Genomic DNA, 14,157 nt, shown 5'->3' on the forward strand with positions numbered 1-14,157 from the left:
AGTAATAATAATAATTAGAATAGAAATCAATGAAATTGAAAACAGGAAATCAATAGCTAAAATCAACAAAAATCAAATGCTGTTTTTTTGAAATGTGTTGCTAGAAGGTAAGCCTGCTCATATTATTAGAACTGAATCACTCACCAGTCATAGGCAACAAACACATGATTACTAGTGGTAAATGGGATGATGGTAACTTATGGTATGCTGTGGCATTACCATTACTAAGATTTTTAGCCACAGTGGCTTGGGATGAGGTACTAGTAGAAAGAAAAGCATCAAATCGTCAAGTATCATAATACTTGAACAATATGAGACTGTGGACCTGACTGGCTATGATTCACTGCTTTAGAAACTTTGAAGAAAGAGAATGTCAAGTTTAGGTCAGTCAACTATCATTTTAAAAACTATTACGAACACTAAAATGCCTTCCTGGCAGCAATTTAAAGAGACCCTAATTTGAAGAAACCCACCTGCATCTGTGCACACAGAGTAGAGCTTCTCCTCGAACTATGGGTGAAGTGCCTACCCAAGGCCAAACCCTTCCATGAGCACTAGTTCCCATCTTCTTTCACCCTCTCAGAGACTCAAGGATAGTAATAATTTATGTTACTTGCACTACTCTCTCCTCTATCCTGTCATTAATGTTCCCCTCTTTACTGGATCTTTCTCCTAAGTATTCAAACATGCTGTTGCTTCTTCCATTTTTAGAAAATCCTCTATCCCACATCTTCCTATAGTTACCACTCAATTTCTCTCAATTCTTCACAGAAAAACTCCTTGAAAGAGTTGTCAGTTCTGTCTGTCTCCAGTTTCTATCACCTGTTTTCTCCATGGCATTTATCAACATCTGATTTGTTTGCTGCTGTATCCCCAGAACCTCGAATAAGATCTAGAACACATTAAATGCTCAAGAAACATCTGTTGCTGAAAGAAACATTTCTTGAATGAGTAAGCAAATCCCAATTTATATAAGTGATGTATGTTTTTAAGATGTGCATTACAACTAAGTCTAGTGTCCTATACAACCATTCATTTGCTTTTAAACAATTTGGGTTGAGAAAGGATAGTATTTATTTTTGATCTTTTCTTAAAATTTTGAGGTCATCTGACTTTGTAAACCAAGGTTCTACAAAAGAAGTAAATTAATGCTATGTATTATTAAATGTTTAAAGAAAAAAATTACTGTAAGATTTACATTGAAAATGGAAAACTGGGGATGCACAGTGTACTCAGACTCTAATGTGATGCTAATAATTTATATTACTTGAAAATAAATATAGCTCATCTCAAAGTGAATTATTTGAGCAAAAGTAAAATCCTAAATCAGATGAACAATGTTTTTTGTTTTGTTTTTGTTTCTTTTTCAGATTAACAAATTTTAAAAGAAATATTCACATTATTAAAAGTAAAAACAATACTGAAATGTTTTTTGAGGGTCTCTCACGTGGGGAAACTGAAATTAAAAGAACTACTAATAGACAATAGAATAGATTATATTACAGTTACAATATGGTCCAGGGACTATCTCTTGCAAACAAAAGCAATATGAAAATATCAAAAATAAATAAGAATAACTAAAGTCACTTATATTTAAATTTACATCTATTGCTTGAGCACACTCCAGCAATGTTTTATGTTTTCTCTCACAAAAGTATAAAATTTTTAAAATTTAAAATCTGTCTTCTAAAATTCCATAGACAGTAATATTTTACCTGTTCATAGGTCCCAACCTTGAGCGCTGTCTCAGGTGCAATTTTTAAAACATTTACACCATTTCCTCGCCAAAGAGAAAGAATTCCACCTTCTTTTACCATCTGCTTAAACCCATCCAGCAATTTCATTTTCCCTGACTGTAAACTATGAATCTAGAAATAAACAGCAAATTTACCTATTTTAAAATTTATTTTGCTGGTAATATAGCATTGATATTATGACTAATAAAATGATGATACATATATGTATAAACTTATGATCTTCAAAATAATTTTCATTTTCCTTTAGAGACATATAAAGTTGATAACATTAATTGGCTGTTGTCCCCAAATACATACTTTAATTTCACACATGGATCGCATGTACACCCGTGGTGGATTCATGTCAATGTATGGCAAAACCAATACAGTATTGTAAAGTAAAATAAAGTAAAATTTTAAATTTTAAAAAAAAGAATTAAACAAACAGGTATAACTTGGTTTTCAGAGAATTTTTTCATACACAAGATGTATTGTTGCTGCTAAAATATTACAGGTTCATTAAAGAGTGCATTGAAGTGGATGAAAAATACATCAAACTTTCAATACTCCTGGGTAGAGAGGTGTTATTGGTTGAATTGTGTGTCCCCTGAAATCATCTGCATGTCAAGTCACTTCAGTTGTGTCTAACTCTTTGTGACCCTAAGGACTGTAGCCCATCAGGCTCCTCTGTCCATGGGATTGTCCAGACAAGAATACTGGAGTGGGCTGCCAAGCCTTCCTCCAGGACATCTTCCTGACCCCGAGATCAAACCTGCATTTCTTATGTCTCCTGAATTGGTGGGCAGATTCTTTACCACTAGCACCACCTGGGAAGGCCGAAACTTATATCTTTAAGTTCTAATCCTTAGTGTCTTGAAAGAGACCTTATTTAGAGACACGGTCTTTACTAGGATAATTAAGTTAAAGTAAGGTCATTAAGTTCACCCTAAGCATCTGAATGCAGCATTTCAAATAATAGCAAGGAGAGATAAGAAAGCCTTCCTCAGCAATCAGTGAAAAGAAATAGAGGAAAACAACAGAATGGGAAAGACTAGAGATCTCTTCAAGAAAATTAGAGATACTAAGAGAACATTTTATGCAAAGATAGGCTCAATAAAGGACAGAAATGGTATGGACCTAACAGAAGCAAAAAATATTAAGAAGAGGTGGCAAGAATACATAGAAGAACGGTGCAAAAAAGATCTCCAAGACCCAGATAATCACGATGGTGTGATCATTCACCTAGAGCCAGACATCCTGGAATGTGAAGTCAAGGGGGCCTTAGAAAGCATCACTACAAACAAAGCTAGTGGAGGTAATGGAATTCCAGTGGAGCTATTTCAAATCCTGGACGATGATGCTGTGAAAGTGCTGCACTCAATATGCCAGCAAATTTGGAAAACTCAGCAGTGGCCACAGGACTGGAAAAGGCCAGTTTTCATTCCAACCCCAAAGAAAGGCAATGCCAAAGGATGCTCAAACTACCGAACAATTGCATTCATCTCACACGCCAGTAAAGTAATGCTCAAAATTCTCCAAGCCAGGCTTTAGCAGTATGTGAACCGTGAACTTCCAGATGTTCAAGCTGGTTTTAGAAAAGGCAGAGAAACCAGAGGTCAAATTGCCAACATCTGCTGGATCATCGAAAAAGCAAGAGAGTTCCAGAAAAACATCTATTTCTGCTTTATTGACTATGCCAAAGCCTTTGACTGTGTGGATCACTAGAAACTGTAAAAAATTCTGAAAGAGATGGGCATACCAGACCACCTGACCTGCCTCTTGAGACACCTGTATGCAGGTCAGGAAGCAACAGTTAGAACTGGACATGGAACAACAGACTGGTTCCAAATAGGAAAAGGAGTACGTCAAGGCTGTATATTGTCACCCTGCTTATTTAACTTCTATGCAGAGTACATCATGAGAAACGCTGGCTGGAAGAAGCACAAGCTGGAATCAAGACTGCCGGGACAAATATCAATAACCTCAGATATGCAGACACCACCCTTATGGCAGAAAGTGAAGAGGAACTAAAACCCTCTTGATGAAAGTGAAAGAGGAGAGTTGCCGGAGTCCAGCCCCAGTGGATCCAGGATAATTTGAAGGGGAGATGGAATTGGAGTCCTAGGAAAAAACTTATTTAATTACAGATATAAAGAGAGACTAGAAAAGAATAGCGTAGTAGGAAAATTAGTGGAGAAAAAGAGGCTGAATAACTTGGTTTACGTGGAATACCAATCACCACCTATGTAGGCCACAGGCATCTTTCCATTCTCCTGAAGGAGAGGAGGCATGAGGCCTCCTCAGTCCGATCTTAGAAGCCCAGGCAAAATTAGCAGGCTTGGTGAGTACCCACGTTCCAGATGGGAATTCAGCCAGAAGGGGGAAGAAAGAATGACACGGGGGAATCAGTCTTTCCAGAAACTGATCTGATTTCTTTATTTTTCAGGTTTGCTTATATACTTTTTGTTATACATAGGGATGAATACAGAGTCATGCGGGGGTCAGCAGACTTGACCCTTGTCACAATCAGGTGCTTCATATAAAATTATGCAAAGGTCTTATGCGTTTTACATCATCTTTGGCCATAAGGCCTGCTGACATTTTATGGCCCTTTCTGATAACAGTCAGTCAACCAGAAAACTTATTTTTTCCAGGAGTGATTTTTTTTAAACCAGGCGCCACCCTCCAAATAAAGTTGCATTCCTATAGGGTGAGGGTGTAGTGGGTTACAATCAAGAAAGGAATTTACTTAGCCTAAGGTTTAACATGATTAATCTTAAAGGTTAATACTTATTTGTCCTATATGCTAGTTATATTCATTATAAGGGCAAGGACTATGGAAATTTAGCAGCAAATATTGGCTCAACAAATGAAAAACCCTTCACCAATATATTTCTAATCAACCCACTAATACTATACTAATAATTTCGTAACTTCTCAAAAGAATCTGTATTTAGAAAGTTTTAAAGCATCTCATGCCTCTCACGGTTGGGAGGCTGTAAACAATCACGTGTGGCCAGAAGAACCTGCTCAGGCAGGCTAGAGAAACTTCAGAGGAGTGTGTAAGTTGAAACACTCTTGTCACGCCCAGGAATTTTTATTAACTGGAGCTGCAAGTTAACTACTTCTCTGAGAGAAATGGTGATGGGGGAGAGCCCCCTGTAGTCAGAGGTATAGGTGAAAGCATAAGACAGACTCTGGTTTTGGGGGTAGATACTCGGGAACAGGAGGGTTCCTGAGGCTCGATCCCGCCTTTGCATGTGCCGAAGCCTCCTTCCTCATGACCTTTGCCATGGGCGGAGTTCCTCATGATGGCTCCAAACAGAGAGTGAAAAAGTTGGCTTAAAATTCAACATTCAGAAAACGAAGATCATGTCCTCTGGTCCCATCACTTCATGAGAAATAAATGGTGAAAGAGTGCAAACAGTGTCACACTTTATTTTGGGGGGCTCCAAAACACTGCAGATGGTGACTGCAGCCAAGAAATTAAAAGACGCTTACTCCTTGGAAGGAAAGTTATGACCAACCTAGATATGTTTAAAGTAGAGACATTACAGTGCCAACAAAGGTCCATTTAGTCAAGGCTATGGTTTTCCTGTGGTCATGTACGGATGTGAGAGTTGGACTGTGAAGAAAGCTGAGCACCAAAGAATTAATGCTTTTTAACTGTGGTGTTGGAGAAGACTCTTGAGAGTCCCTTGGACTGAAAGGTGATCCAACCAGTCCATCCTAAAGGAGATCAGTCCTGGGGTGTTCACTGGAAGGACTGATGCTAAAGCTGAAACTCCAATATTTTGGCCACCTCATGCGAAGAGTTGACTCATTGGAAAAGACCCTGATGCTGGAAGGGATTGGGGGCAGGAAGAGAAGGGGATGACAGAGGATGAGATGGCTGGATGGCATCACCAACTCAATGGACATGAGTTTGGGTAAAGTCAGTGAGTTGGTGATGGACAGGGAGGCATGGTGTGCTCGAATTCATGGGGTCACAAAGACTCGGACACTGAGCGACTAAACTGAACTGAATAGGAGAAAAGCTATTAAAAATTCCAACATATGGAGGCTGAACAACACGCTTCTGAATAACCAACATATCACAGATGAAATCAAAATATGCATCAGTTCAGTCGCTCAGTTGTGTCCAACTCTTTGCAACCCCATGAATGGCAGCATGCCAGGCCTCCCTGTCCATCACCAACACCCGGAGTTCACTCAGACTCACATCCATCAAGTCAATGATGCCATCCAGCCATCTAATCCTCAGTGGTCCCCTTCTCCTCCTGCCCACAATCCCTCCCAGCATCGAAGTCTTTTCCAATGAGTCAACTCTTCCCATGAGGTGGCCAAAGTACTAGAGTTTCAGCTTTAGCATCATTCCTTCCAAAGAAATCCCAGGGCTGATCTCCTTCAGAATGGACTGGTTGGATCTCCTTGCAGTCCAAGGGACTCTCATGAGTCATCTCCAACACCACAGTTCAAAAGCATCAATTCTTCGGTGCTCAGCCTTCTTCACAGTCCAACTCTCACATCCATACATGACCACAGGAAAAACCATAGTCTTGACTAGACGGACCTTAGTCAGCAAAGTAATGTTTTTGCTTTTCAATATACTATCTAGGTTGGTCATAACTTTCGTTCCAAGGAGTAAGCGTCTTTTAATTTCATGGCTGCAATAAATATCTGCAGTGATTTTGGAGCCCAAAAAAATAAAGTCTGACACTGTTTCCACTGTTTCTCATTCTATTTCCCATGGAGTGATGGGACCAGATGCCATGATCTTCGTTTTCTGAATGTTGACCTTTAAGCCAACTTTTTCACTCTCCTCTTTCACTTTCATCAAGAGGCTTTTTAGTTCCTCTTCACTTTCTGCCATAAGGGTGGTATCACCTGCATATCTGAGGTGATTGATATTTCTCCTGGCAATCTTGATTCTAGCTAGTGTTTCTTCCGTCCAGTGTTTCTCATGATGTACTCTGCATAGAAGTTAAATAAGCAGGGTGACAATATACAACCTTGACAAACTCCTTTTCCTATTTGGAACCAGTCTGTTGCTCCATGTCCAGTTCTAACTGTTGCTTCCTGACCTGCATACAGGTGTCTCAAGAGGCAGGTCAGGTGGTCTGGTATTCCCATCTCTTTCAGAATTTTCCACAGTTTCTAGTGATCCACACAGTCAAAGGCTTTGGCATAGTCAATAAGGCAGAAATAGATGTTTTTTCTGGAACTCTCTTGCTTTTTCGATGATCCAGCGGATGTTGGCAATTTGATCTCTGGTTCCTCTGCCTTTTCTAAAACCAGCTTGAACTAGTTCACGTTTTGCTGAAGCCTGGCTTGGAGAATTTTGAGCATTACTTTAGTAGCGTGTGAGATGAGTGCAATTGTGTGGTAGTCTGAGCATTCTTTGGCATTGCCTTTCTTTGGGATTGGAATGAAAACTGGCCTTTTACAGTCATGTGGCCCCTGCTGAGTTTTCCAAATTTGCTGGCATATTGAGTGCAGCACTTTCACAGCATCATCTTTCAGGATTTGAAATAGCTCTACTGGGATTCCATCACCTCCATAGCTTTGTTCGTAGTGATGCTTTCTAAGGCCCACTTGATTTCACATTCCAATATGTCTGGCTCTAGATGAGTGATCACACCATCATGATTATCCAGGTCGTGAAGATCCTTTTTGTATAGAAACAAATGAAAATGAAAGCACAACAACCCAACCAGTGTGAGACACTGTAAATGCAGTGCTAAGGGGAAGGTTCATATCCATACAGACATACATCAAGAAACAAGAAAAAAGTCAAATAAATAACCTAACTCTACACCTAAAGCAACTTGAAAAGTAGGAAATGAAGAACCCCAGGGTTAGTAGAAGGAAAGAAATCTTAAAAATTAAGGCAGAAATAAATGCAAAAGAAAGAAAAGAGACCATAGCAAAAACTAACAAAGCCAAAAGATGGTTCTTTAGAGGATAAATAAAATCAATAAACCATTAGCCAGACTCATCAAAAAACAAAGGGAGAAAAATCAAATCAATAAAATTAGAAATGAAAATGGAGAGATCATCTGTGTTGTATCATCTGCAACACAGAAATACAAAGGATCATAAGAGACTACTATCAGCAATGATATGCCAGTAAAAGGGACAACTTGGAAGAAATGGACAAATTCTTAGAAAAGTACAATTTTCCATAACTGAACCAGAAAGAAATAGAAAATCTTAACAGACCCATCACAAGCACAGAAATTGAAACTGTAATCAGAAATCTTCCAGAAAACAAAAGCCCAGGTCCAGACGGCTTCACAGCTGAATTCTACCAAAAATTTAGAGAAGAGCTAACACGTATCCTACTCAAAGTCTTCCAGAAAATTTCAGAGGAAGGTAAACTTCCAAACTCATTCTATGAGGCCACCATCACCCTAATACGAAAACCTCACAAAGATGCCACAAAAAAAAGAAAACTACAGGCCAATATTACTGATGAAATTGATGCAAAAATCGTTAACAAAATTCTAGCAATCAGAATCCAACAACACATTAAAGAGATCATACACCATGGCCAAGTGGGCTTTATCCCAGGGATGCAAGGATTCTTTAATATCTGCAAATCAATCAATGTAATACACCACATTAACAAATTGAAAATAAAAGCCATATGATTATCTCAATAGATGCAGAGAAAGCCTTTGAAAAAATTCAACATCCATTTATGATAAAAACTCTCCAGAAAGCAGGAATAGAAGGAACATACCTCAACATAATAAAAGCCATATATGACAAACCCACAGCAAACATTATCCTCAATGGTGAAAAATTGACAGCATTTCCCCTGAAGTCAGGAACAAGACAAGGGTGCCCACTCTCACCACTACTATTCAACATAGTTTTGGGAGTTTGGGCCACAGCAATCAGAGCAGAAAAAGAAATAAAAGGAATCCAGATTGGAAAAGAAGAAGTAAAACTCTCACTGTTTGCAGATGACATGATCCTCTACATAGAAAACCCTAAAGACTCCAACAGAAAATTACTAGAGCTAATCAATGACTATAGTAATGTTGCAGGATATAAAATCAACACACAGAAATCCCTTGCATTCCTATACACTAATAATGAGAAAATATAAAGAGAAATTAAGGAAACAATTCCATTCACCACTGCAACAAAAATAAAATACTTAGGAATATATCTACCTAAAGAAACTAAAGACCTATATATAGAAAACTTTAAAACACTGGTAAAAGAAATCAAAGTGGACACAAATAGATGGAGAAATATACTGTGTTCATGGATCAGAAGAATCAATATAGTGAAAATGAGTATATTACCCAAAGCAATCTATAGATTCAATGCAATTCCTATCAAGCTACCAATGGTATTTTTCACAGAACTAGAACAAATAATTTCACAATTTGCATGGAAATACAAGAAACTTCGTATACCAAAGCAATCTTGAGAAAGAAGAATGGAACTGGAGGAATCAACCTGCCTCACTTCAGGCTCTACTACAAAGCCATAGTCATCAAGACAGTATGGTACTGGCACAAAGACAGAAATATAGATCAATGGAACAAAATAGAAAGCCCAGAGATAAATCCACGTACCTATGGACACCTTATCTTTGACAAAGGAGGCAAGAATATACAATGGAGAAAAGACAATCTCTTTAACAAGTGGTGCTGGGAAAACTGGTCAACCACTTGTAAAAGAATGAAACTAGAACACTTTCTAACACCATACACAAAAATAAACTCAAAATGGATTAAAGATCTAAATGTAAGACCAGAAAATACAAAACTCCTAGAGGAGAACATAGGCAAAACAATCTCTGACATAAATCACAGCTGCTGCTGCTGCTAAGTCACTTCAGTCGTGTCTGACTCTGTGCGACCCCATAGACGGCAGTCCACCAGGCTCCCCTATCCCTGGGATTCTCCAGGCAAGAACACTGGAGTGGGTTGCCATTTCCTTCTCCAATGCATGAACATGAAAAGTGAAAGTGAAGTCGCAGTCGTGTCTGACTCTTCGCGACCCCATGGACTGTAGCCTACCAGACTCCTCCGTCCATGGGATTTTCCAGGCAAGAGTACTGGAGTGGGGTTCTATTGCCTTCCCCGAAATCACAGCAGGATCCTCTATGACCCACCTCACAGAATATTGGAAATAAACCCAAAAATAAACAAATGGGACCTAATTAAACTTAAAAGCTTCTGCACAACAAAGGAAACTCTAAGCAAGGTGAAAAGACAACCTTCAGAATGGGAGAATAAGAGCAAATGAAGCAATTGACAAAGAATTAATCTCAAAAATATACAAGCAACTCTTGTAGCTCAATTCCAGAGAAATAAACTACCCAATCAAAAAATGGGCCAAGGTACTAAACAGACATTTCTCCAAAGAAGACATACAGATGGCTAACAAACACATGAAAAGATGCTGAACATCACTCATTATCAGAGAAATGCAAATCAAAACTACAATGAGGTACCATTTCATGCCAGCCAGAATGGCTACTATCTGAAAGTCTATAAGCAATAAATGCTGGAGAGGGTGGGGAGAAAAGGGAACCCTCTTACGCTGTTGATGGGAATGCAAACTAGTACAGCCACTATGGAGAACAGTCTGGAGATTCCTTTAAAAACTGGAAATAGAACTGCCATGCAACCCAGCAATCCCACTGCTGGGCATACACACCGAGGAAACCAGAATTGAAAGAGACACGTGTACCCCAATGTTCATCGCAGCACTGTTTATAATAGCCAGGGCATGGAAGCAACCTAGATGTCCATCAGCAGATGAATAGATAAGAAAGCTGTGGTACATATACACAATGGAGTATTACTCAGCCATTTAAAAGAATACATTTGAATCAGTTCTAATGAAGTGGATGAAACTGGAGCCTATTATACAGAGTGAAGTAAGCCAGAAAGAAAAACACCAATACAATATACTAATACATATATATGGAATTTAGAAAGATGGTAATGATAACCCTGTATGCGAGACAGCAAAAGAGATACAGATAAATAGAACAGTCTTTTGGACTCTGTGAGAGAGGGAGAGGGTGGGATGATTTGGGAGAATGGCATTGAAACATGTATAATATCATATGAAACGAATCGCCAGTCCAGTGTTCATAAAGTAAACACTACTATGTAAAAAACTATATAGGACAAAGGACAAGAAGAAATTCACTCAGTGTTAATAATGATCATTTTGGGCGGTGAGAAAGATCATTTTTATACTTTCTACTTTTTTACTTTCCAAATATCCCTTAGTAAGCATACACTCACTTTATTTAAAAAATACAATTTTTAAAAGACCAAATAAGTGACTGTAGAAAGTTGAATGTGTTTTTGCTAAAATAGTAATAGTGCTATTTCTTAATCTTATTTCTCCGCGAAAATGATAGCTCTCATATTTTAAGCGCAGACTACAATGACAGGTATAATGCAAAGCACTTTATAAAATTTTTTAAATTCTTACAATAACCCTGGCATCATAATCCTCATTTTACAGACCCAATTAAAAGAAATCAAATGACTTTCCCAGCTATAAAGTAAGTAGCAAAGCCAGAATTAAAACCTCGGGCTCTCTGACTCTACAAGAGACCTGCTTTTAAACTACAGTAAACTACTTCTCACCACACAACACACATCTGCTGGGAGCCAGCACAGGAGATCCCACCCATGACAAGGTCATGTGTAGGAAACCTGACAGACAAGGTGGATCAGGACTTGAGGGACTCCCTGGACCTGCTCGAGCATCTACCCCAAACCAAAATCTGTCTGTCTATTGTTTACTATATTATGCCTTTCACCAACTCTTCTGACATTAACAGGGGGCTATCCCCGACCACCTTTCTCTGGAGAAAATCAATTTAGGGCTGTAACTGATAAGTCTCCTGGGCATGAAAGGAGCATTTCAATTCAAACTCCCCTGTTAGCATTCTAGCTTGCTTGGTAGGTTTATCCAGACTCTTTCATCTATGTATATGATTGTTCACAAACCATGACACGGGAAGCCTAAGCATTCTGAAAATATAGAGCCCTTCGAGGGGTGAAAGAGTTTTATTACAATAATACCGGTGAAGGGTTTCATTGTTGAGCCAATGCTTGCTGCCAAGTTCCCATATTCCTTATCCATTGTGTACCTGGGAATGTATTAGTTAATATAGTTGGAATGTAAGAAAAACAAGTAGTAGCCTTGGTATTAACCACATCAGACCTTTGAGCTAATAAGTTCTTTTTTGTAACCCACTGCACCTTTGCTCCATGAGAATGTAACTCTGTTTAGTACTTTCTGAGGCTGACACAGATTAGAGGTATAAAGAAAAAACATTTCAAGGGAAAACAAGTTTTCTGGTTGATCAACCTTTATCAAAAAAGGGTCATAAAATGTCAACAGCCCTCCAAAGCCAGAAGATATTGTACACAACATAAGACTCTTGTTTATGGGAAAGGTATGCAGAAAAAATCCTGGTTTCTATAAGGGCAAAACTGCTGGAATGTTTGAGCTGACTCTACATGACTTTGCATCTTTCATTTTCCTCTATGTACAAGTCAGGGTATAAAAGCCCCTTTTGAAATTAAAGTTATAGGCCTTGCTCACCGAAGCTTGGTCTCCCCATGTCATTCTTTCATTCGCCAATGCCACCGTTCATCCCGAGGGTATCCCTGGACTCTGCTGAGGCTGGACCCCAGCACACATCCTTCTTTTGTTCATGGTGTTCTTTTCCAGTTGTGTGAAGCTCACCGAGAAATACCTCTATCAATAAAGGAGACAAGTTCTAGTGAACCCATCTCCCTGTCAAATACATGTATGAATGAAAGCCATGAGACCCAAGCCAGAGTGGCACAAAAAGGGCAGCATCTTGCCTCCTCTTGCCTCTCATTAGATTACTCTTCTCTTCCATTTCTAACCCATTTTTTATCTATCATAGCTTCTCTTTTTTCTCACTTATCTTCTTCTCTATTTTCCTTGTCTTTCTTTTAATCTCCCATCCTCTTCTCCCTTCTATCCAGCCCCCTTAAATCTTTCTCTTTTTTCACTCTTTCTGAAAACACCCCCACTATTTACTCTATTCTTTTTCATTCTCCCTAATCCACTCACCTATTTTCATCCCCTAGGAGAAAATTCCTACTCTGTATCTCCACAATACCCATCTATCTAGACACATAGCAAGTACTCCTAAGTTATAATTATTATTTTTCAGCAGCACCATCAGTATATAGATTTGTTGTCTACATTTCTGTTAGGTTCTGAAGTATAAGAAAATATGTTTTTAATCCAGCACTAAGCATATTAACAATGGGCACTTAAAATATATATTTATTTTCTTTATTTTCCCTCTGAGCCCCTTTCCCATTTTTTCATCTCCTTATATGTCTCTGTTTCTATGTAGATCTGTGTGGTATCCACATATTTTTCCTTTCCACCTCATTTTTAAATTTTCTACCAGGCCTGGTCGCTGAGGAAGCCAGCTCTTCTATTTCTACTTGCAAAACAGATCTTTCAATTTCTGTTCTTTTCTAAAAGTTAACTGAATTTAGTCACCTCACAGGATACAATATAGGTTACATATAGAATCAAATGTACAGAATGATAGGTTATTTGCCTTACTGTCTTATGCCAGTTAACTCACAGTGTACAATTATAACTATTCAGCTTATTTTCATAGTATCTTGGAAGCCATCAGCTGCCTCCAGATGAAGCTGAACATTTCCTTCCCAGCCACTTGTTGTTCATTCACTGATGTGAATGATGAACACAAATGTCCTACCTTTTGAGGGAAGCATAGGGACATAGAAGTTGCTGCTGATGCTCTGGGAGAATGGGAGGGTTATGTGGGCCAAATCAGTGGTAGCTATAATTAAGCACGGTGGCTTGACCCATGGCCATATCCACTGCTACTGAGGAAGAAGCAATCCTGTTATAGACCAAAGAGAAACGGAGAAAGGAAGTGAAATCTGTTCAGAGTTGCACTCTGAATGCCAATGTGAGTGTTCTCAACTTGATTATTGCAAAAATGAGATATTCCTACTACTACTGTGCCTCACTCTCTGGGACACATGCACCCGCCCCCCCCCAAAAAAAAAAAACAGCCAAATCCGCAAACTTTTCAGTCACTAAAGAAAATTATGTTCACCAGTATGTTGTCAGAAATCCCTTGAACAAAGAAGGTATGAAACGCAGGACCATAGTACACAAGATTCAGTATTTTGTTGCTCCATGTGCCCTGCAACACAGATACTGGCATAATACTCTGAGGAAATAGCATACTAAGGAAAATAACGAAGAGGCAACAAGAATGTTATGAACTTTTGACCAAGAGAATGAACCAAGCCAAAGAAAAACAGGAGCAGACTGCCCAGAGATGGAGGCTGTCCTCTCTGAGGGCCCCATCTTTAATTCTGAGTAGTCAAAAATT

The 14,157-nt window shown here is 38.8% G+C and overlaps 1 protein-coding gene across 2 annotated transcripts in view; it reads right to left on the bottom strand.

The window, feature by feature from the left end:
- Window positions 1–14,157, bottom strand: part of LOC101121385 (mitochondrial adenyl nucleotide antiporter SLC25A24-like) — an 83,928-nt gene that overhangs the window by 18,433 nt on the left and 51,338 nt on the right. For both annotated transcript variants that reach the window (XM_042251698.1, XM_042251693.1), the window contains one exon: window positions 1,716–1,868. In XM_042251698.1, the coding sequence (XP_042107632.1) occupies window positions 1,716–1,868 (153 nt within the window). The remainder of the gene's footprint in view (window positions 1–1,715; window positions 1,869–14,157) is intronic.

Source organism: Ovis aries, chromosome 1, assembly GCF_016772045.2.
Source record: "Ovis aries strain OAR_USU_Benz2616 breed Rambouillet chromosome 1, ARS-UI_Ramb_v3.0, whole genome shotgun sequence".
In the NCBI taxonomy this organism is placed as follows: Eukaryota; Metazoa; Chordata; class Mammalia; order Artiodactyla; family Bovidae; genus Ovis; species Ovis aries.